Source organism: Bos indicus, chromosome 10, assembly GCF_029378745.1.
Source record: "Bos indicus isolate NIAB-ARS_2022 breed Sahiwal x Tharparkar chromosome 10, NIAB-ARS_B.indTharparkar_mat_pri_1.0, whole genome shotgun sequence".
In the NCBI taxonomy this organism is placed as follows: Eukaryota; Metazoa; Chordata; class Mammalia; order Artiodactyla; family Bovidae; genus Bos; species Bos indicus.
The window spans coordinates 17,824,507-17,846,463 of NC_091769.1; the positions used below are offsets into that span (position 1 = coordinate 17,824,507).

The 21,957-nt window shown below is 39.0% G+C and overlaps 1 protein-coding gene across 6 annotated transcripts in view; it reads left to right on the plus strand.

Moving 5' to 3' along the window:
* Nucleotides 1–21,957, plus strand: part of LRRC49 (leucine rich repeat containing 49) — a 149,316-nt gene that overhangs the window by 72,475 nt on the left and 54,884 nt on the right. For all 6 annotated transcript variants that reach the window (XM_019968201.2, XM_019968200.2, XM_070797009.1 and 3 more), the window contains one exon: nt 9,740–9,887. In XM_019968201.2, the coding sequence (XP_019823760.2) occupies nt 9,740–9,887 (148 nt within the window). The remainder of the gene's footprint in view (nt 1–9,739; nt 9,888–21,957) is intronic.

Sequence of the window (21,957 nt, forward strand, 5' to 3'; positions counted from 1 at the left end):
ATTAGCCTGTGTTTGTACTTAAGGAGTCTTGTTTTATTTGATTAGAGAATGTCTTTAAAATCATGTGCCCTTTGTCAATGTGTTTCTAGGAATGTCTGGCATGTTTATTGGTCAAATGCCTTGCAGATGGAAATGAAATTTTGTGAGGAATCTTCTGGATCAAATATGAATCTATTTTTACTTTAATAAAATTATTCATAGCATAAAGACTTCATTCTGGGTGTCAATACTAGCTGCTGATCTGGGAAGGATTGCCAGGAAAGTACCTGCTAAGGATTGCAATAATTTTCCCATTCCTGGTGCCTCTTTTTGGTTTTGCTTGAATTATAGACATAAGCCAGATGGGCATCAGTAGGTCTTCTAGATCTCTGAAGTGCTTCATGATGGCATTTACTGAGCATACTGTTTTTTCCCTATTTTTACTAACATGCCTTATAGTATTAGATTTCACTGAAGATATTGGTTTTTTGTGTGTTGTTGTCATTCCGTCAGTCAGTCATGTCCAACTCTTTGCTACTCCATGGACTGTAACACACCAGGCTCTTCTGTCCTCCACTGTCTTCTGGAGTTTGCTTAAATTCATGTCCACTGTGCCAGTCATGCTGTCTAACCATCTTATCCTCTGCTGCCCCCTTCTCCTTTTGCCTTCAATCAAGCTTTGTGTTTAACAACACTTATTAGAAATTATTAGACTAATTTCATTCTCCAGGGGAATACTTGAGAGGTAGAGCTAGGAACAGTTATAATCATTTTAGTTTAAAATTATACCTGCAATAAGGAATAAATCATGGACTCCCTGCAGCCCAGCTTGAAAATAAATAGTAAATAACAATACATTTAGAATATACCTACAGTGAGTGAAATTTTCCAGTTTTTCTGTGCTTCTGGATGTATTATTTCTACTTTTCAGTGCATCTCCCTAATTAGTGACAGATATCAAGTCACCGCAGTCTTATCAGGTCAGAACTTAGAGTTTAATTCTTTTCAGATATGCTGGGCCGTTGGAAAAAAAAATTGCTCTTCAGCATAGACTAGCTCTGTCGCTCATTAGTTAGTATCTTAATGTTGAAATAAGTTATCCCATCCTGTGGCAGCTGGAGGAAGACTTAATGAAAGTCTTTATGAAATATATCCTAACAGCCACTGACCACCAGCGTAGCATAGTGTTCCTGATAAAGGAGAGACGAGAGATGACAGGTAATCTGTCAAACAGCTTTTTAATACTTTAAGTTTCCTCGTAAATCAATGTGTTGAGATGTAATCTACATGTCATAAAATACACCCACTTTAAGTGTAATGTTCCGTGAATCTTGACAAGGTATACATCCTTGTAACCACTACCTCAATCATTAACCCAAGAGAGAAACCTGAATGTTATTCTAGATTCCTCTCTTCCTCACATTCAAATAAGTATTCATTTCTGTTCATACTTCACTCTGAATTTCTATGGAACCTATTCTTGCCTCTTTATTCTCATAGCTACGATCTTTATATGATATGTTTGACCCTTACTTTTTTCACCTCTATTACTTACTGCAATCTACTTTATAACTGGTTTTTCACTTTTTAACTTTTTTCTTTATGCCTTCCCTAATGTTACTAAGTTAAGATTATTCTAGTCATATTAGCCCCCCTCCTTTGCTTCACATCCCTTGATGACCCTTCACAGTCATCAATTTCTTTTTCTTTATTGGAATATAATTGCTTTACAATATTGTATTAGTTTCTGCTGTATAATGAAGTGAATCAGCCATATGTATATGTATATCCCCTATGTCTTAAGCCTCCCCCCAACAGCCCCCATCCCACCCGTCTAGGTCATCACAGAGCAGTGAGCCGAGCTCCTGGTGCCATACGGCAGCTTCCCACTCTGCCCGTTTTACACATGATAGTGTGTATGTGTTAATGCTGTTCTTTCAGTTCATCCCACCTCACCTCCCCTGCAAGTCTCTTCTTTACAGCTATACCTCTATTCCTGCCATGAAAATGGGTTCATTAGTACCACTTTTGTAGAGTCCATAACAGTATGCAGGTTCCTTAAAAAACTAAACTCAGCCATCAGTTTCTACGTAAGGGACTGGCTCACAGTGGTAACTGACTTGATGACTTAATAGGTTATGAAATATACATGGAGAATTCAGATTTGTGAAGGGAAGGTGATGACTTAGTTTACTTAACAATGTGAAAGAAATAAGTTTGCCTTGTGTTTCAGTTTTAAAGTTACTCAAAGCATTTTATTTGACTCTAGCTGTATGTTAAAAGCTACAAGGGGAAGGAGAGAAGCATCTTTCAACATTCATTTCAAACACTATAAACTGTTACGAGGTATTTTATATTGATAAAAAAATTTATCAATGCTAGGTAGGAAAAATTGCAATGTTTATTCAAGTTTACTTATATTCAAAGTGATTATTATGTCTAAATTCAGAACACTCATATTCATTTGCATATACTAGCCCTTTAAAAAGTGTCTTCCTTAATTCTCTAACCATGTCTTGAAAAACTAAATGTGTTTATGAATTATGAAATTTACCTTTTAGACTGGTAAAGATAAGCTCTGAGGTAAAATATTGATAGAGTATCTCTACCTTGAATAGGAGGAAAATATAGAAGAAATATTTAAATATGACAATAAGTAATACAATAATTTTATTTTTGTTATAGATTTTATCTCACCTTAATTGCTAGGCATATAGGTTATTTTCTATACCATTAATATTCTAATCCTCTATGGCACCCCACTCCAGTACTCCTGCCTGGAAAATCCCATGGATGGAGGAGCCTGGTAGGCTGCAGTCCATGAGGTCGCTAAGAGTCAGACACGACTGAACGACTTCACTTTGACTTTTCACTTTCATGCATTGGAGAAGGAAATGGCAACCCACTCCAGTGTTCTTGCCTGGAGAATCCCAAGGACGGGGGAGCCTGGTGGGCTGCCGTCTGTGGGGTCTCACAGAGTCAGACACGACTGAAGCGATGTAGGAGCAGTAGCAGCAGCAGCTTTTCTTAATACAGAAGGGTATTTAATATAGTTCCTAATAAGTAAAGTAGTCCTAAAGTGCTTTTAGGCCTGTTTATCGGCTTCTGTGTTGGCTCAGATGGTAAAGAATCTGCCTGAAATGCAGGAGATCTGGGTTTGATCCCTGGGTTGGGAAGATCCCCAGGAGAAGGAAATGGCTACCCACTCCAGTATTCTTGCCTGGAGAATTCCATGTACAAAGGAGCGTGGCAGGCTACACTCCATGCAGTCACAGAGTCAGACACGAATGAGTGACTTTCACTTATATTAGTTATTTAGTCATTAAAGAGAGTGACTCTAATATAATTGAAATTTATCAGTCTGCTTTGAGGTATTATTTAGAAAAGTGATTATTTGCTTCTTTTAAAAAATGAGTCCTTAAAAAATTCAGAATAAAACTACCATGTAATCCAGCAAATCTTCTGGATATTTATCCGAAGAAAATGAAAATATTAACTTGAAAATATATAAGCACTCCAATGTTCACTGCAGCATTATTTACAGTAGCCAAGATATGGAAACAACCTAAGTGTCCATTTATGGTTAAATGGATAAAAAGAGTGTGATACACACACGTGCACAATGAGTGTTATTCAGTCATAAGAAAGGATGAGATTTTGCCATTTGCAACTGCGTGGATGGACCTTGAGACCTATGAAGTAAGTCAGAAAGACAAATATGATCTCACTTATATGTGGAATCTGAAAAATAAAACATTAAGCTCATATATAAAAAACGGATTGGTGGTTGCCAGAGGTAAGGGCTGAGGTGTTGGTGAAATGGGTACAGAGTGGGTCTAAAGGTACAAACTTCCAGTTATAAATAAATAAGTCATGGGGTGTAACGTACAGCATGTCGGCTATAGTTGATGATATTGTGTTGCATATTTGAAGATTGCCAAGAGAATAGATCTTAAAAGTTCTCATCACAAGAAAAAAATATTCTGTAACTATGTATGGTGATGGATGTTAACACTAGTTAATAATGGGGACCATTTTGCAATATATACAAATATTGAATCATGTGCATACCTGAAGTTAATACAATATTGTATGTCACCTATAACTTAATACAAAAATGAAAGTCCTGATTACAGTATCAGCAAGCAGATATTGACAAATGGATTCTAAAAATTATATGGAAAAGCTAAGACCTAGAACAGCAACACGATGCTGAAAAAGAACAGAGTCGGAGGACTGATACTGTCCTATTTCAAGACTTACTATAAAGATACAGTATTATACAGGCAGCACAGTATTGGTGAAAGAAGAATAGAAGATCCAAAAATATACCCACACAAATATAGTCAAGTGATCTTTGACAAAGGAGCACAGGCAATTCAGTGGAGAAGGAATAGTCCTTTCAATAAATGGCGCTGTGACAATAGAGTATTCATCTAAAAATGAATCTAGATGTAGACCTTATACCTGTTGCAAAATTAACTCAAAGTGGATTATACCTAAATATAAGACACAAAACTATTGAACTTCTAAAAGAAAACTCAAGAGAAAATCTAGGCACCCCTGGGTTTGGTAGGTTTTTAGATACAACACCAAAATTATGATCCATGAAAAAGGAAATTGGTAAGTTGGACATATTAAAATTAAAAACTTATGCCATGTGAAAGACACAGTTAAGAAAATGAAAAGAAGTCAGACTGGGAGAAATATTTCAAAACATATTCTGATAAAAGACATATTCATGATACAAGAAAAAGAATTCTTAAAACTCAGCAATAAGGAAACGATTACAAATCTACCCAAGAACTGAAAATGCAGAGAAGATATACAGATAGCAAATATGTATATGAAAAAAATGCCAACATCTTTGTCCTTTGGGAGTTGCATGTTAAAACTGTGAGACCACTGAATACCTATTGGAATGGCTAAAATTAAGAAAAAACTGACGCTTATGAAATGCTGATAAGACTAGAGAGCCATTAGGAATTCAAGATGGTACAGCTACTTTGGGAAACAATTTGGCAGTTTCTAAAAAACTAAACATAGTTTTACTGTACAATCCAGCAACTGCACTGTTGAATATTTACCCAATTGAGATGAATATTTATGTTCACACAAAAACCTGAAGATGAATATTTATAGCCGCTTTATTCATAATCGCTGAAAACTGGAAGTTACCAAGATGTCTTCAATAGATGAATGGACAAACAAACTGTGATACAGCCAGAAATGGAATATGATTACTGAGTGATTTTTTTTTTTAAAAGAAGCTATGACGCCACAAAAAGGTATCAGTCCAGTTCAGTTCAGTTCAGTCGCTCAGTTGTGTCCGACTCTTTGTGACCCCATGAATCACAGCACACCAGGCCTCCCTGTCCATCACCAACTCCTGGAGTTCACTCAGACTCTCGTCCATAGAGTCAATGATGCCATCCAGCCATCTCATCCTCTGTCGTCCCTTTCTCCTCCTGCCCCCAATCCCTCCCAGCATCAGAGTCTTTTCCAATGAGTCAACTCTTCGCATGAGGTGGCCAAAGTACTGGAGTTTCAGCTTTAGCATCATTCCTTCCAAAGAAATCCCAGGGCTGATCTCCTTCAGAATGGACTGGTTGGATCTCCTTGCAGTCCAAGTGACTCTCAAGAGGCTTCTCCAACACCACAGTTCAGAAGCATCAATGCTTCAGCGCTCAGCTTTCTTCACAGTCCAACTCTCACATCCATACATGACCACTGGAAAAACCATAGCCTTGACTAGACGGATGTTTGTTGGCAAAGTAATGTCTCTGCTTTTGAATATCCTATCTAGGTTGGTCATAACTTTCCTTCCAAGGAGTAAGTGTCTTCTAATTTCATGGCTGCAGTCACCATCTGCCATGATTTTGGAGCCCCAAAAAATAAAGTCTGACACCGTTTCCACTGTTTCCCCATCTATCTGCCATGAAGTGATGGGACTGGATGCCATGATCTTCGTTTTCTGAATGTTGAGCTTTAAGCCAACTTTTCCCTCTCCACTTTCACTTTCATCAAGAGGCTTTTTAGTTCCTCTTCACTTTCTGCCATAAGGGTGGTGTCATCTGCATATCTAAGGTTATTGATATTTCTCCCGGCAATCTTGATTCCAGCTTGTACTTCTTTCAGCCCAGCATTTCTCATGATGTACTCTGCATATAAGTTAAATAAGGAGGGTGACAATGTACAGCCTTGACATACTCCTTTTCCTATTTGGAACCAGTCTGTTGTTCCATGTCCAGTTCTAACTGTTGCTTCCTGACCTGCATACACATTTCTCAAGAGGCAGGTCAGGTGGTCTGGTATTCCCATCTCTTGAAGAATTTTCCACAGTTTATTATGATCCACGCAGTCAAAGGCTTTGGCATAGTCAATAAAGCAGAAATGGATGTTTTTCTGGAACTCTCTTGCTTTTTCCATGATCCAGCAGATGTTGGCAATTTGGTCTCTGGTTCCTCTGCCTTTTCTAAAACCAGCTTGAACATCTGGAAGTTCACGGTTCACGTATTGCTGAAACCTGGCTTGGAGAATTTTGAGCATTACTTTACTAGCATGTGAGATGAGTGCAATTGTGTGGTAGTTTGAGCATTCTTTGGCATTGCCTTTCTTTGGGATTGGAATGAAAACTGACCTTTTCCAGTCCTGTGGCCACTGCTGAGTTTTCCAAATTTTCTGGCATAATGAGTGCAGCACTTTCACAGCATCATCTTTCAGGATTTGAAATAGCTCCACTGGAATTCCATCACCTCCACTAGCTTTATTTGTAGTGATGCTTCCTAAGGCCCACTTGACTTCACATTCCAGGATGTCTGGCTCTAGGTGAGTGATCACACCATTGTGATTATCTGGGTTGTGAAGCTCTTTTTTGTACAGTTCTTCTGTGTCTTCTTGCCACCTCTTCTTAATATCTTCTGCTTCTGTTAGGTCCATACCATTTCTGTCCTTTATCGAGCCCATCTTTGCATGAAATGTTCCCTTGGTATCTCTAAATTTCTTGAAGAGATCTCTAGTCTTTCCCATTCTGTTGTTTTCCTCTACATCTTTGCATTGATCGCTGAGGAAGGCTTTCTTATCTCTGCTTGCTATTCTTTGGAACTCTGCATTCAGATGCTTATATCTTTCCTTTTCTCCTTTGCTTTTCACTTCTCTTCTTTTCACAGCTTTTTGTACAGCCTCCTCAGACAGCCATTTTGCTTTTTTGCATTTCTTTTCCATGGGGATGGTCTTGATCCCTGTCTCCTGTACAATGTCACGAACCTCAGACCATAGTTCATCAGGCATTCTATCTATCAGATCTAGTCCCTTAAATCTATTTCACACTTCCACTGTATAATCATAAGGGATTTGATTTAGGTCATACCTGAATGGTCTAGTGGTTTTCCCTACTCTTCAATTTAAGTCTGAATTTGGCAATAAGGAGTTCATGATCTGAGCCACAGTCGGCTCCTGGTCTTGTTTTTGCTGACTGTATAGAGCTTCTCCATCTTTGGCTGCAGAGAATGTAATCAATCTGATTTCAGTGTTGACCATCTGGTGACGTCCATGTGTAGAGTCTTCTCTTGTGTTGTTGGAAGAGGGTGTTTGCTTTGACCAGTGCATTTTCTTGGCAAAACTCTCTTTGCCCTGCTTCATTCTGTATTCCAAGGCCAAATTTGCCTGTTACTCCAGGTGTTTCTTGACTTCCTACTTTTGCATTCCAGTCCCCTATAATGAAAAGGACATTTTTTGGGGGTGTTAGTTCTAAAAGGTCTTGTAGGTCTGCATAGAACTGTTCAAATTCAGCTTCTTCAGCGTTACTGGTTGGGGTACGAAAAGGTATGGATGAACCTTAATTGCATACTGCTAAGTGAAAGAAGTCTGTCTTAAAAGGCTGTAAACTATATAGTTCCAACTATATGAAATTCTGGAAAGGCAAAACTATATAGACTGTAAAAAGATCAGTGGTTGCTAGACATTCAGGGAGAAAGGAGGAGGGTTAAATGGGGAATTGTTTAGGTCCATGATAGTTTCTTGGTGGATACATGACATTATGTGTTTGTCGAAATTCACAGAACTTTACAGCATAGTTAACCTTAATGTATGCATATTAGAAAATAATTTAGGAGATTGGAGAATCCCAGGAAGAAATGAATATAGACTATAACAAGAGAATGTAACCACATTTCAATTGTATGGAACAACCTTCTTGAAGGTGTGAGTAAGGAAGAGTGGGAGGGGAAGGTGCTAACCTAAGTAACTTTGGAAACGAGTCTATAAGATTAGATGCAAAAGGAATTACACATTATCATTATGCTTTTGTTAATAAAGTGATTTCCCAAGAGGGTACAACAAATTGAAAATTCTCATACCACTATACATATATTCTGGAATTAATAATTAGCTAAATGGACGAGAGATGGTGAGAGCCAGATTTCTCCTGGTTGGAGTAGGAATTTACAGATAAGTAAGGGGAGAGGTTACAGTGATCCTTTTGGTGATAGAATTGGAAACATCAGTTTGAACTCATGTTTAGCTTAATATAGACACAGATGGTTAGAGAAAAAATATACATATACACACAGGTTGGTATCCATGCATATATTTCCTTGCTGTGTCATCAGAGGGCCTAGAAGAAATGATAGTAGTAAATAGTACACCTTGCCACCAGATCTTGGTTTCTAATGCCATTTCCCAATAAAGGAAACCATGGCTTCTTGAAGAAATGGCTGATTCTAAGACTGGAGTAGGAAATATGCAGTAGAGAATCTTATAATGCTGGAAAGTAAGGAAGTGCTTAGAAAAACAAAAAAAATCCATGTTAATAGGGGTATGTCAAAGGGACATAGGAGCCAACTGAGAGAGCTTCCAACAGCCAAAGCTGGAACAATTTGAACAATAAAAAATAAATGAAGATGTACTGGATTATAACCCAAAGAATGAAATGAAATGTCCATGAATAGAAACCCAATATAAATAAATAAACAAGAAGAAGACCACCTTCCTTGGAAGAAGAATTCCAATTAATTTACGTAGATACTATGTCCTCAGTGAGAGGAAATTGAACTTCCACTCCCTCAGAATGGGCTGCACATAACGACTTCCCCCCAAAGAATTCAGGGTGGAAAGAAGGGGAGAGAAGAGTAACTTTACATTGGAGGAGCCTAACAAACACTGCTTCAGTCAGGTGATCAAGGTCAACTTTCAACAATGGTGTCATATTAATTAATAGTATGTAGTGTAATCCCATGGATGGAGGAGCCTGGTAGGCTATAGTCCCTGGGGTCGCAAAGAGTTGGACACGACGGAGCGACTTTTTACTTTACTTTACTGTAATCCTAATCATGAAAAAAATCAGATAAATTCCAATACAGGGTCAGTCTACAGAATAACAGATGAGTGCTCCTCAAAACTGTCAAGGTTATCAAAAATGTCACAGCCAAGAGGAGCCTAAGGAGACCTTACAACTAAATGTCATGTGATATCTTGGATGGGGTCCTGGAATTGGAAAGGGGCATTAGATAAAACTAAAGAACTCTGGATAAAATATTGAGTTAGTAAGAATATATCAATATTTGTTCATTATTGTAAAAAATATACTAATCCATGATGTTAATAATAGAGGAAACTTGGTCTGGAGCATGTGGGAACTCTGAACTGTCTTCTCAGTTTTTCTGTAAATCTGAAGGTGTTCTAAAAAATAATGTATGTTAAACAAAACGAAGTGTTATTTGAAGGGCTCACAGTAATCCACTGGTTTCTGTCTCTCCTCCAGTTTTGAGAGTGTTTGCTGCCTCGCTGATTCCACTTCTCTCTCAGACATCACCTTTGATGGCAATCCCATAGCTCAAGAGTCATGGTACAAGCACACAATCCTTCAGAATATGATGCAGCTGCGCCAGCTAGACATGAAGAGAATCACAGTGAGTGAGAACTCTTCTCAAGTGCTCACCATATTGGTTTACTTAGCATGGGCTAGGAATATAGAGTGCATATTCTTTGCTTAATATGCTGATTTTTAACAATATATGGATTATCATGACTATATACTTCATAATTATAAAGAGAAACAGAGAAACTATCCATATTCCCAATTTCACTGCATTAAGTTCCTAGTTTTCTGTTGAAATTAATCATCATGCTTGTTGTTCATTCTTGCTTAATATCCAACTAACCGTTTACTTTGGAATAGATGAGTAAGAATTTCATTGGTGAGTTACATAGTGTAATGGTAAGACGGGTGCTGGAGCCAGACTGCTTGAGCCTGAATCCTGGATTGACCACTTTCTAGTCGTTTGACCTTTGACCATTTACTTAACCTTTCTATCTAATTTTCCTCAAAGTAAAATGGGGATCGTAAGTATGTCATATGATGCTTGTCAAGATAAAGTTAAGCACTAAACCTTAGAACAGTGTGAATCTTCCAGGAAACATAATCAGTTTAGTTGAGTTCAGTTCAGTCGCTCAGTCGTGTCCGACTCTTTGTGAACCCTTGAATCGCAGCACGCCAGGCCTCCCTGTCCATCACCAACTCCCGGAGTTCACTCAGACTCACGTCCATCGAGTCAGTGGTGCCATCCAGCTATCTCATCCTCTGTCATCCCCTTCTCCTCCTGCCCCCAATCCCTCCCAGCATCAGAGTCTTTTCCAATGAGTCAACTCTTCGCATGAGGTGGCCAAAGTACTGGAGTTTCAGCTTTAGCATCTTTTCTTCCAAAGAAATCCCAGGGCTGATCTCCTTCAGAATGGACTGGTTGGATCTCTTTGCAGTCCAAGGGACTCTCCAGAGTCTTCTCCAACACCACAGTTCAAAAGCATCAATTCTTCGGCACTCAGCCTTCTTCACAGTCCAACTCTCACATCCATACATGACCACAGGAAAAACCATAGCCTTGACTAGACGAACCTTTGTTGGCAAAGTAATGTCTCTGCTTTCGAATATGCTATGTAGGTTGGTCATAACTTTCCTTCCAAGGAGTAAGCGTCTTTTAATTTCATGGCTGCAGTCACCATCTGCCATGATTTTGGAGCCCAAAAAAATAAAGTCTGACACTGTTTCCACTGTTTCCCCATCTATTTCCCATGAAGTGATGGGACTGGATGCCATGATCTTCGTTTTCTGAATGTTGAACTTTAAGCCAACTTTTTCACTCTCCACTTTCACTTTCATCAAGAGGCTTTTTAGTTCCTCTTCACTTTCTGCCATAAGGGTGGTGTCATCTGCATATCTGCAGCTGTTATTATTATTCCTTTTGATGCTATATTTCTCAAATTATCTCCTTTTTTATTCATTCTGTCTCCATGGTAGACATTGTTCACAGTACAAGTTTTTATATGGCTCCTGAGCTAAGTGAAAAACTGCTTATAGTGCTCCTCCTTTTAGGTGTACAATGCACATAAGCATACTTTAGCCTCTAAGAAGTTCTATAAGAAAGAAACTTGCCTGAATTTGTTTTGTTGCATCTGAAATTTATTGGAACAGAAAATATCTGTTAATGATCTCAGTTTTATAATCTCTGACCTAGAAAATATCCTAAACTTCCACTGTTTTCTTACTTTTAGACTGTGCTAATTTTATGTGGATTTTTTTTTTTTTTGGTCTATATCTTGTGTCTGCTGGTTTCTTAGTTCCCCAGCCAGGGATTGAACTTGTACCTTCGGCAGTGAAAGCACAGAGTCCTAACCACTGGAAAGCCAGCAAATTCCCTGATGTGGATTCTGAGTGATCACTTAGGTTTATTCAATTGCCAGTTGACTCATTGCCTGTCCACTGGTTTCACAGTGTGTGCCATTCACATTTCTACCTTTATTTTTTTGTGCTCCAAAATCACTGCAGATGGTGATTGCAGCCATGAAATTAAAAGACGCTTACTCCTTGGAAGGAAAGTTATGACCAACCTAGATAGCATATTCAAAAGCAGAGACATTACTTTGCCAACAAAGGTCCATCTAGTCAAGGCTATGGTTTTTCCAGTGGTCATGTATGGATGTGAGAGTTGGACTGTGAAGAGGCTGAGTGCTGAAGAATTGATGCTTTTGCACTGTGGTGTTGGAGAAAACTCTTGAGAGTCCCTTGGACTGCAAGGAAATCCAACCAATCCATTCTAAAGGAAATCAGTCCTGGGTGTTCTTTGAAAGGACTGATGCTGAAGCTGAATCTCCAATACTTTGGCTACCTCATGAGAAGAGTTGACTTATTGGAAAAGATCCTGATGCTGGGAGGGATTGGGGGCAGGAGGAGAAGGGGACGACAGAGGATGAGATGGCTGGATGGTATCACTGACTCGATGGACATGAGTTTGGGTAAACTCCGGGAGTTGGTGATGGACAGGGAGGCCTGGTGTGCTGTGATTCATGGGGTCGCAAAGAGTCGGACATGACTGAGCGACTGAACTGAACTGAACTGAATATTATGGACATCAAGGTGGCTAACAGGCAAAGTGTTGATGAATTCATAAATACTAGGAATCTTCTAGGGTTCTACCTCTGTCTTTGTTCCAGCATGGAGAAAAGATTCTTTGTCTTCTCAGTTTGTTTGGATCTATACTGGCTACTCTGTCTCATACTTTTGCTCTTCTCTTCTTGTCTTTCTTAGTTAAGGATCTTTAGTACTCTTTTCCTGTTGAGGTTGCAGTGCACAGGGTGAGAAATGAAGCTAACCCATTTATATAAATTAGTAATTATATTGTGTGTTTCTCATAGTAAATTTATGTCAATCTTGTCTACTCAGCTAATTTATATGGTCCTTAAGGACAGAAGCCATTCTTCATCTTCCTTGCCTGATATATGGAGTTGTTCTATACATGTTTATTTTCTTTCCTTCTCTATCTCATACAATGCTGAGAATGTAGTAATATTCAGTAAAGACTTTTGGGTTGAGTAAAATTTACCCATTTCCAGGCCTTAAATAAAAGGAAAGTTGTATTAGTTGTTCAGTCATAGTCATGTCCAACTCTTTGTGACCCCATGGACTGTAACCTGCCAGGCTTCTCTGTCCATGGAATTTTCCAGGCAAGAATACTAGAATGGGGAGCCATTCCCTTCTCCAGGGGCTCTCCTGGACCCAGGGATCAATGGGCTTCCCTGGTGGCTCAGACAGTAAAGAATCTGCCTGCGATGCAGGAGACCTGGGTTTGATCCCTGGGTCAGAAAGATCCCTTGGAGAAGGGAAGAGCTATCCATTCCAGTATTCTTGCCTGGAGAATTCCATGGACAAGAGAGCCTGGTGGGCTACAGTCCATGGGGTTGCAAACAATCTGACACAACTGAGCAATTAACACTTTTCACTTTCATGTCTGAAATAAGGGAGAACAAACAATACTATCTATAATCGTTGTCCTTGTAAATTCCCTAGAATGTGCTTGCTTGGTAAGGAGATGAGGAAAATCCCCTGGGATGGGAGAGGGCCAGCTCTTCTGCTAAATATAGAGCAGCAATCCTTGTGCATCTGTTCCTCCACTGTTAATTTTAGAAATTCAAAAAATTTTAATGGAAATAATCTCAAAGTTACAGAAAAGTTGTAAGTACAGTACAAAGAACTTTGTTTTATTGAACGATTTGAGAATAAGCTGCTAACTCAATTCCCCAACTGCTCTGAATACTTCATGGTATATCTTGCAAGCAAAGACATTCTCTCATGTAAACAGTATAACCAACACCATCAAGAAATAAACGTTGAATGATTGCTAGTGTCTAATCCTCACACCACATTCAGACTTTACCAAGCATATTAATAATGTTCTGCGGGGCAGAATGATCCGTTTGGAATGATCCATTGCGTAGAGGCACATTTTGTTGTCAGGTGTCTGCTGTCACCATATTTCCTGAACAGTTTCCTAGTCTTTCCTTGACTTCATGACTGACATTTATGAAGATTACAGGTCAGTTATTTTATAGAATGACCCTTAATTAAAGTTTTAGTCGATGTTTCCTAATGATTAATTAATAGTTACAGCTTTTTGGCCTAATATCACACAAGTGATTTTGCATTTCTCTTATTGTATCCTATTGAGTGTTCTGTAATTTATATGTATATCTTTATTGATGTTGTTTACTTTAAGATGGTGTCTATGAAGCTTCTGCATGTGAAATTATTCCCATTCCCTTTTCTTTTGGTGTTCTGAGATTCAATTTCCAACGTGGAGGGCAGGGTTCCTCACACCTCCAGTAAGAAATTCTCAGAACACCAGCTCAGTGTTCAAGAATTCAATTTGGACACTATCCACCTGGAGATAGCATCAGGTTCCACAGGTTGAGGGCTCAGTCTGGAAAACTGCACGTGTACCCTCCCTGCTCTGCCAGATGCCAGTAACAAGTCCAGGTTATTACCTGTACTTCTGACCTACTGGAAGAAACTGTTAGGTTGGCCAAAAAAGTTATTTGGGTTTTTCCATAACAACTTATGGGAAAACCTGAGCAAACTTTTTGACTAACCCAGTACTTAACTAGGTCACCGGTTTATTGTAAAATGATATAACTCAGAAACAACCAGATGAAAGGGATGCACAGGGCTTGGTGGGAAGGGACAAAGAGCTTCTGAGCATACCACTCTCCCCAGATGTCCAGGCTTCACCAACCCCGAAGCTCTGTGAACCTGTCCCTTTGGATTTTTTATGGAGGCTTCATTAAGTAGTCATGATTGATTATATCATTGGCTATTGGCAATTGATTCAACCTTCAGCTCCTCTCCTCTCCCTGGAGGTCTGGGGGTGCCATGGAAAGTTCCAGCCTTCTTAATTGCCTGGTTGGTTCTCCTGGCAACCAGCCTCCATCATTAGATGAGGTCCAACGTCATCTCATTAATGAAACAATAGACGCCTTTATCACTCTACACACTTAGGAGATTTCCCAGGGTTTGAGGAGCTGTGAGCCAGAAACTGGGATGAAGATCAAACATGTATTTCTTACAATAAATCATACTATCACACTTCTGTAATTCTGTACCTCATAAAAGTTTCAGTTTATTAACTTATTCATATCAGTATAGACTCATGGTATTTTGTCTCACCTTTTGTTTATACCTTTTTAGTAACTTTAATTTGTAAAGAATATACCTTGTAAAAGACTTTCTATAAATTTTTCAACCTGGGCTAGTATTGACAAACACTAGCCCATGAGCGGGCCACCTGTTTTTGTAAATAAAGTTATATTAGAACACAATCATGTCCACTCACTTATGTGTTTATATCTGCTTTAAGGCTACACTGGCATAATTGAGTAGTTGTTAAAGAAACTATATAGCCTATGACCCTGAAATATTTACCATCTGGCTGGAAAATTTTATTGATGCCAGTTCTATAGCTACTGTTTTCTAGCTGGAGTGGATTACATAGATACCTCATGAACTTGTGTGTACTGTGGCTCTGGGTCCCCAAAGAGTGTGCCAAAGATACTGCAGTGAACTCGCAGGGGTGTTGTGGAGAATTTTTAATTTTCAAGCAAAAGGCAATGAGATTTGATATCTGTGAGACCCTGAGAAAACTTAGCTTAAGGTAGTTTACCATCGGTCACAATGTATTTCTCTCTATGGCATTATATCCTGGCCAAGCTGCCTTTCAGTGACCGTTGTGATGAAAACAAATACTAAAATCACTGTAGAGCAGGAAATGAGGGTGACAGTATCCAATCTAATTCTCATATTTGAGAAGCTGTGTAATGCCTTACAGATACACACATTTCATTAGTAAGTTTTTATGGTTATTCAAGAATGGTATTTTTTATTTAACTTAAATTATTATTTTGGAAATGATTCCCTGGTGGCTCAGCTGATAAAGAATCTGCCTGCAATGTGGGAGACCTAGGTTCGATCCCTGCGTTGGGAAGATCCCCTGGAGGAAGGGAATGGCTACCCACTCCAGTATTCTGGCCTGGAAAATCCAATGGACTGTGTACTCCATTGGGGTTGCAAAGAGTCGGGCATGACTAAGCGACTTTCACTAAGTTGCTAGAACATGAATCTTGTTGTTTACTAACTACTTAATAAACAGAGCTTTAACATATTTTTTCTGACCTAGTGGTACCATGGAAAAATTCCTAAGACAGTCTTAGGCACCTTGGAATTTCTGCTCTAGGGTGTGTATTAGACTCTAGAGATGACAAGATCAGAATTGTAATTAACAGCCTCAAGTTACTTACAGTCAAGTACAAGGCAGGCATGCAGCCAGATTATAATGCAAAGTGACAAACTAGTTAGATAAAATTGATTGATAAATAGATATGTGTATGTTTATACACACACACACACACACAGCACCATGATATCAAAGAGCAAGGCTGTCCTATGTATACTGGAGAAATAGAAAAAAATCCCAAAGGAGAAAATACTTGACTTGAGACTTGAAGAGGGCCAGAGACAAAGGAGAATATATCAGTATGAAAGTATTCTGGAGAGAGAGAAGGCACGCACAATGCGTGTGTGAGGATGGGTGTGAGGATGTAGCAACTCAGAGTGGTTCAACATGGCTGAGCACTGAGTGTTCATAGGTGAGAAGAGGAGCCGGAAAAGGATGCATGACCAGTAAAAGCTGAGTCATGAAGAGGGTGTTTTAGGCCATAAGAAAGAGTTTAGATTTTTGTGTTGAATATAGTAGGAAACTCTTGAAGAGTTTAAGATACCTAAATTGGATTTGCCTATTGAAAAGGTTGTCTGAGTAGCAGCCCAGAGGACACATTGGGAAAGATAGGATGAGTGATAAGATGAGAAGCAGGGTTAGTCAGGATAAGAGCTTCTGGGGGGTCTGATCTAGAGGAATGGCAAGAGGTAATATGGTATCTCAAGATAATGTGAGTTGCTGGCCTCTATTCCTATTTTGCTTTTCTTATCTCTGTTAGGAAGAATGACTTTTAGTCAGTAAAGAGAAGAAATAGATATTAATAAAGTGAAAATAAAGCCTTGGATAGGTGAATAAAAAGTTTGAATCCAGACCTATTAGGGGCTAAAGGTCGTTATGGGGATTCCCAGGTGGCACTAGTGGTAAAGAATCTGCCTGCCGATGCAGGAGACTAAGAGATGCAGTTTTAATCCCTAGGTCAGGAAGATCCCCTGAAGTAGGAAATGGCAACGCGCTCTAGTATTCTTGACATGAAAGAAAAATTTCATGGACAGAGAAGCGCTGGCGGGCTACAGTCCGTGGGGCCACAAAGAGTCTGACACAACTGAGCACATAGCCTAAAGGGCCTCACAGTAAATATTTTAGGCTTCGGGGGATATACAGTCTGTGTTGAAAGCTATTCAACTCTCTCATTGTAAAGTAAAAGCAGGCATGAACAATACATAAAAGTGAGCATGGCTGTGTTCCAATAAAACTTTATTTACGGAAACAGATGGCATGCTGCATTTGATCTGTGGGCTAGAATTTGCCAATCTTTGATCTAGAGCCGTGAATAAATGTAGTGAATAAGTTGCTAGGCCTTTGAAAGTTACATCTGAAAGCAGTGTAGAATAGTAGAGTAGCTAAAAGGTAAGATAAACTAATCTCTCTTTTTATCTTGGAGAGAAAAAATATTGTGGCAAATTATGAGAATAAACTTGAATGTAGGTTATGAAAGAAATCTAAATTGGATTATTTAGATGATTTGTTAGTACTTAAGGAATTGATCACAAGGAGGCATTATTAGTTCACTAAAAATAATTTGTGCCAGACAAAATTAGGTTACTATTTTAGATATCATAAGTAGACCTTCTCAGACGAATACTATAGAGAGCAGTGTTTTGGTATCTAAGCGAACACTGAGTGAAGTCTTTTATGATAGCACATTGAGTAAATTGTATGACAACATCAGATCAGATCAGATCAGTCGCTCAGTCGTGTCTGACTCTTTGCGACCCCATGAATCCCAGCACGCCAGGCCTCCCTGTCCATCACCAACTCCCGGAGTTCACTCAGACTCATGTCCATCGAGTCAGTGATGCCATCCAGCCATCTCATCCTCTGTCGTCCCCTTCTCCTCCTGCCCCCAATCCCTCCCAGCATCAGAGTCTTTTCCAATGAGTCAACTCATCACATGAGGTGGCCAGAGTACTGGAGTTTCAGCTTTAGCATCATTCCTTCCAAAGAAATCCCAGGGCTGATCTCCTTCAGAATGGACTGGTTGGATCTCCTTGCAGTCCAAGGGACTCTCAAGAGTCTTCTCCAACACCACAGTTCAAAAGCATCAATTCTTCAGCGCTCAGCTTTCTTCACAGTCCAACTCTCACATCCATACATGACCACAGGAAAAACCATAGCCTTGACTAGACGGATGTTTGTTGGCAAAGTAATGTCTCTGCTTTTGAATATCCTATCTAGGTTGGTCATAACTTTCCTTCCAAGGAGTAAGCGTCTTTTAACTTCATGCTGCAGTCACAATCTGCAGTGATTTTGGAGCCCAGAAAAATAAAGTCTGACACTGTTTCCACTGTTTCCCCATCTATTTCCCATGAAGTGGTAGGACTGGATGCCATGATCTTCGTTTTCTGAATATTGAGCTTTAAGCCAACTTTTTCACTCTCCACTTTCACCTTCATCAAGAGGCTTTTAGTTCCTCTTCACTTTCTGCCATAAGGGTGGTGTCATCTGCATATCTGAGGTTATTGATATTTCTCCAGGCAATCTTGATTCCAGCTTGTGTTTCTTCCAGCCCAGCATTTCTCATGATGTACTCTGCATATAAGTTAAATAAACAGGGTGACAATATACAGCCTTGACGAACTCCTTTTCCTATTTGGAACCAGTCTGTTGTTCCATGTCCAGTTCTAACTGTTGCTTCCTGACCTGCATACAAATTTCTCAGGAGGCATGTCAGGTGGTCTGGTATTCCCATCTCTTGAAGAATTTTCCACAGTTTATTGTGATCCACACAGTCAAAGGCTTTGGCATAGTCAATAAAGCAGAAATAGGTGTTTTTCTGGAACTCTCTTGCTTTTTTGATGATCCAGCAGATGTTGGCAATTTGATCTCTGGTTCCTCTGCCTTTTCTAAAACCAGCTTGAATATCAGGAAGTTCACGGTTCACGTATTGCTGAAGCCTGGCTTGGAGAATTTTGAGCATTACTTTACTAGCATGTGAGATGAGTGCAATTGTGCAGTAGTTTGAGCATTCTTTGGCATTGCCTTTCTTTGGGATTGGAATGAAAACTGACCTTTTCCAGTCCTGTGGCCACTGCTGAGTTTTCCAAATTTGCTGGCATATTGAGTGCAGCACTTTCACAGCATCATCTTTCAGGATTTGGAATAGCTCAACTGGAATTCCATCACCTCCACTAGCTTTGTTCATAGTGATGCTTCCTAAGGCCCACTTGACTTCACATTCCAGGATGTCTGGCTCTAGGTGAGTGATCACACCATCGTGATTATCTGGGTCGTGAAGATCTTTTGTATTCTTGCCATCTCTTCTTAATATCTTCTGCTTCTGTTAGGTCCATACCATTTCTGTCCTTTATCAAGCTCATCTTTGCATGAAATGTTCCTTTGGTATCTCTGATTTTCTTGAAGAGATCCCTAGTCTTTCCCATTCTGTTGTTTTCCTCTATTTCTTTGCATTGATCGCTGAAGAAGGCTTTCTTATCTCTTCTTGCTATTCTTTGGAACTCTGCATTCAGATGTTTTTATCTTTCCTTTTCTCCTTTGCTTTTCGCTTCTCTTCTTTTCACAGCTATTTGTAAGGCCTCCTCAGACAGCCATTTTGCTTTTTTGCATTTCTTTTCTATGGGAATGGTCTTGATCCCTATCTCCTGTACAATGTCACGAACCTCATTCTATAGTTCATCAGGCACTCTATCTATCAGATCTAGGCCCTTAAATCTATTTCTCACCTCCACTGTATGACAACATAGTTAAGTGGATTTGTGATTCAGTTATACCTACAGAACAGAAATTAATGGATTAATGGCCAATCTGCAGAGAAATCTGTACTGGGGTGTTGTGAGGCTTTTTGCTCAGTCTCATTCTCTTAAACATGTTTAAGTATTGACTAATTGAGAGCATTATATTATTCTAATAAAATATATAAATGACAAACTAGGGAAGTTAGAAATCCTGATATACCAGTTGATCAAATCAGAATCCAAAAGAAGCTCAATAATCTAAAACAAGGTTTGGCAAACTACAGCCTGTGAGCCAAATCCATCCCACAGCCTGTTTTTTTTGTTTGGTTTTTTTTTGTTTTGTTTGTTTTCATAGCTCTCAAGCTGTGAATGGTTTTTATATTTGTGAAACACTGTGAAAAAGAATATGTGCTGGAGATTTTATATGGATCACAAAGCTTTAGATATTTGCTATCTGGCTCTTTGTATAAAAACTTTTCCAACTTCTAATCTATAAATAGAAGCAGAATTTCACAAGATGAAAAATAGATAAATTGAAAATTCTAGACTTAACTTCTTAACAACAAACATGACAGTTCTCAGCCAAATGCAGAGTTGGGGGAAAGAGAATTAGCATGTGTGAAAAAGACTTGCGTTGAAATTGATAAGTCCAAATTGAGTTAATTATGAAATATGATTGTTCAAAGTTAATATGCCTTAAAACAATATTCATTTATAGAAATAGAGAATTTAGAAAAATGGACAATAGTCCCATTTTTTCTTTGTTAAATTATACCTGAACTATTAGTTTTAGAAAGATGATTGCAAACAAACATTTCCAGAAAACCTAGCACAATTCATTGACAAAGAAGATGTTACCGTAGTCTTCAAATATTTTTATGACTGTACAAAAAAGGAAGGAATAGACACATTTTTAAAAATTAATTTATTTTAATTGGAGGCTAATTACTTTACAATATTGTGGTGATTTTTGCCATACATTGACATGAATCAGCCATGGGTGTACATGTGTTCCCCATCCTGAACTCCCCTCCCACCTCCCTCCCCATCCCATCCCTCTGGGTCATCCTAGTGCACCGACCCTGAGTGCCTTGTCTCATGCATTGAACCTGGACTGGCAATCTATTTCACATGTGGTAATATACATGTTTCAATGCTCTTCTCTCAAATTGTCTCACCTTCACCTTCTCCCACAGAGTCCAAAAGTCTGTTCTTTACATCTGTGTCTCTTTTGCTGTCTCACATATAGGGTCATCGTTACCATCTTTCTAAATTCCATATATATGCGTTAGTATACTGTATTGGTGTTTTTCTTTCTGACTTACTTCACTCTGTATAATAGGCTCCAGTTTCATCCACCTCATTAGTACTGATTCAAATGTATTCTTTTTAATAGCTGAGTAATATTCCATTGTGTATATGTACCACAGCTTTCTTATCCATTCGTCTGCTGATGGACATCAAGGTTGCTTCCATGTCCCAGCTATTATAAACAGTGCTGTGATGAGCATTGGGGTTACACGTGTCTCTTTCAATTCTGGTTTCCTCAGTGTATGCCCAGCAGTGAGATTGCTGGGTCATATGGCAGTTCTAAAATAGACACATTTTGAAGGACTAGAACAAGGACCATTGTATAGAAAATTCCACCTCCCAGAATTTTTTATTTCCAAGGCAGTATTTTGTGAATGCAGGAGCTATTCTCACAATTCTGAAGTAGACACAGTATCTAAAGTTTCCACCTCAAACTCACATGTATTTGGCTTCATATGAACTTGTTTACAATTTGTTCTCCAAAACATGAGGCAGCCTGTCCGAGGTGGAAGTGAGTGTCCTGTTGTGGTAGCCATGACTAATGCCCCCAGTGTGTTCTTACGTCTTCCAGGTGGAAAGATGGTATTTCCCTTTCCCATGGAGTTAAACGTGGTCATGCACCTTGCTTTGGTCAGTGAAATGTGAGCAGAAGTAATGTACATAATTTTCAGACAGAAGCATTTAAAGGCCAAAGTGCAATTTTCTGGGCTTTTCTCCCATGTGATGGTCATTGTGAAAGCATATATTGAGTCAAAGATGCCATCAAGTCATACCTAGGAACACTTAGCCTACTACATGGAGAACAGTTGGGGTGTTCTTTGCATGATTAAGAAACAAACTTTTCTTATTGTAAGCCAGTGTGAGTTTTAAAGTTATTA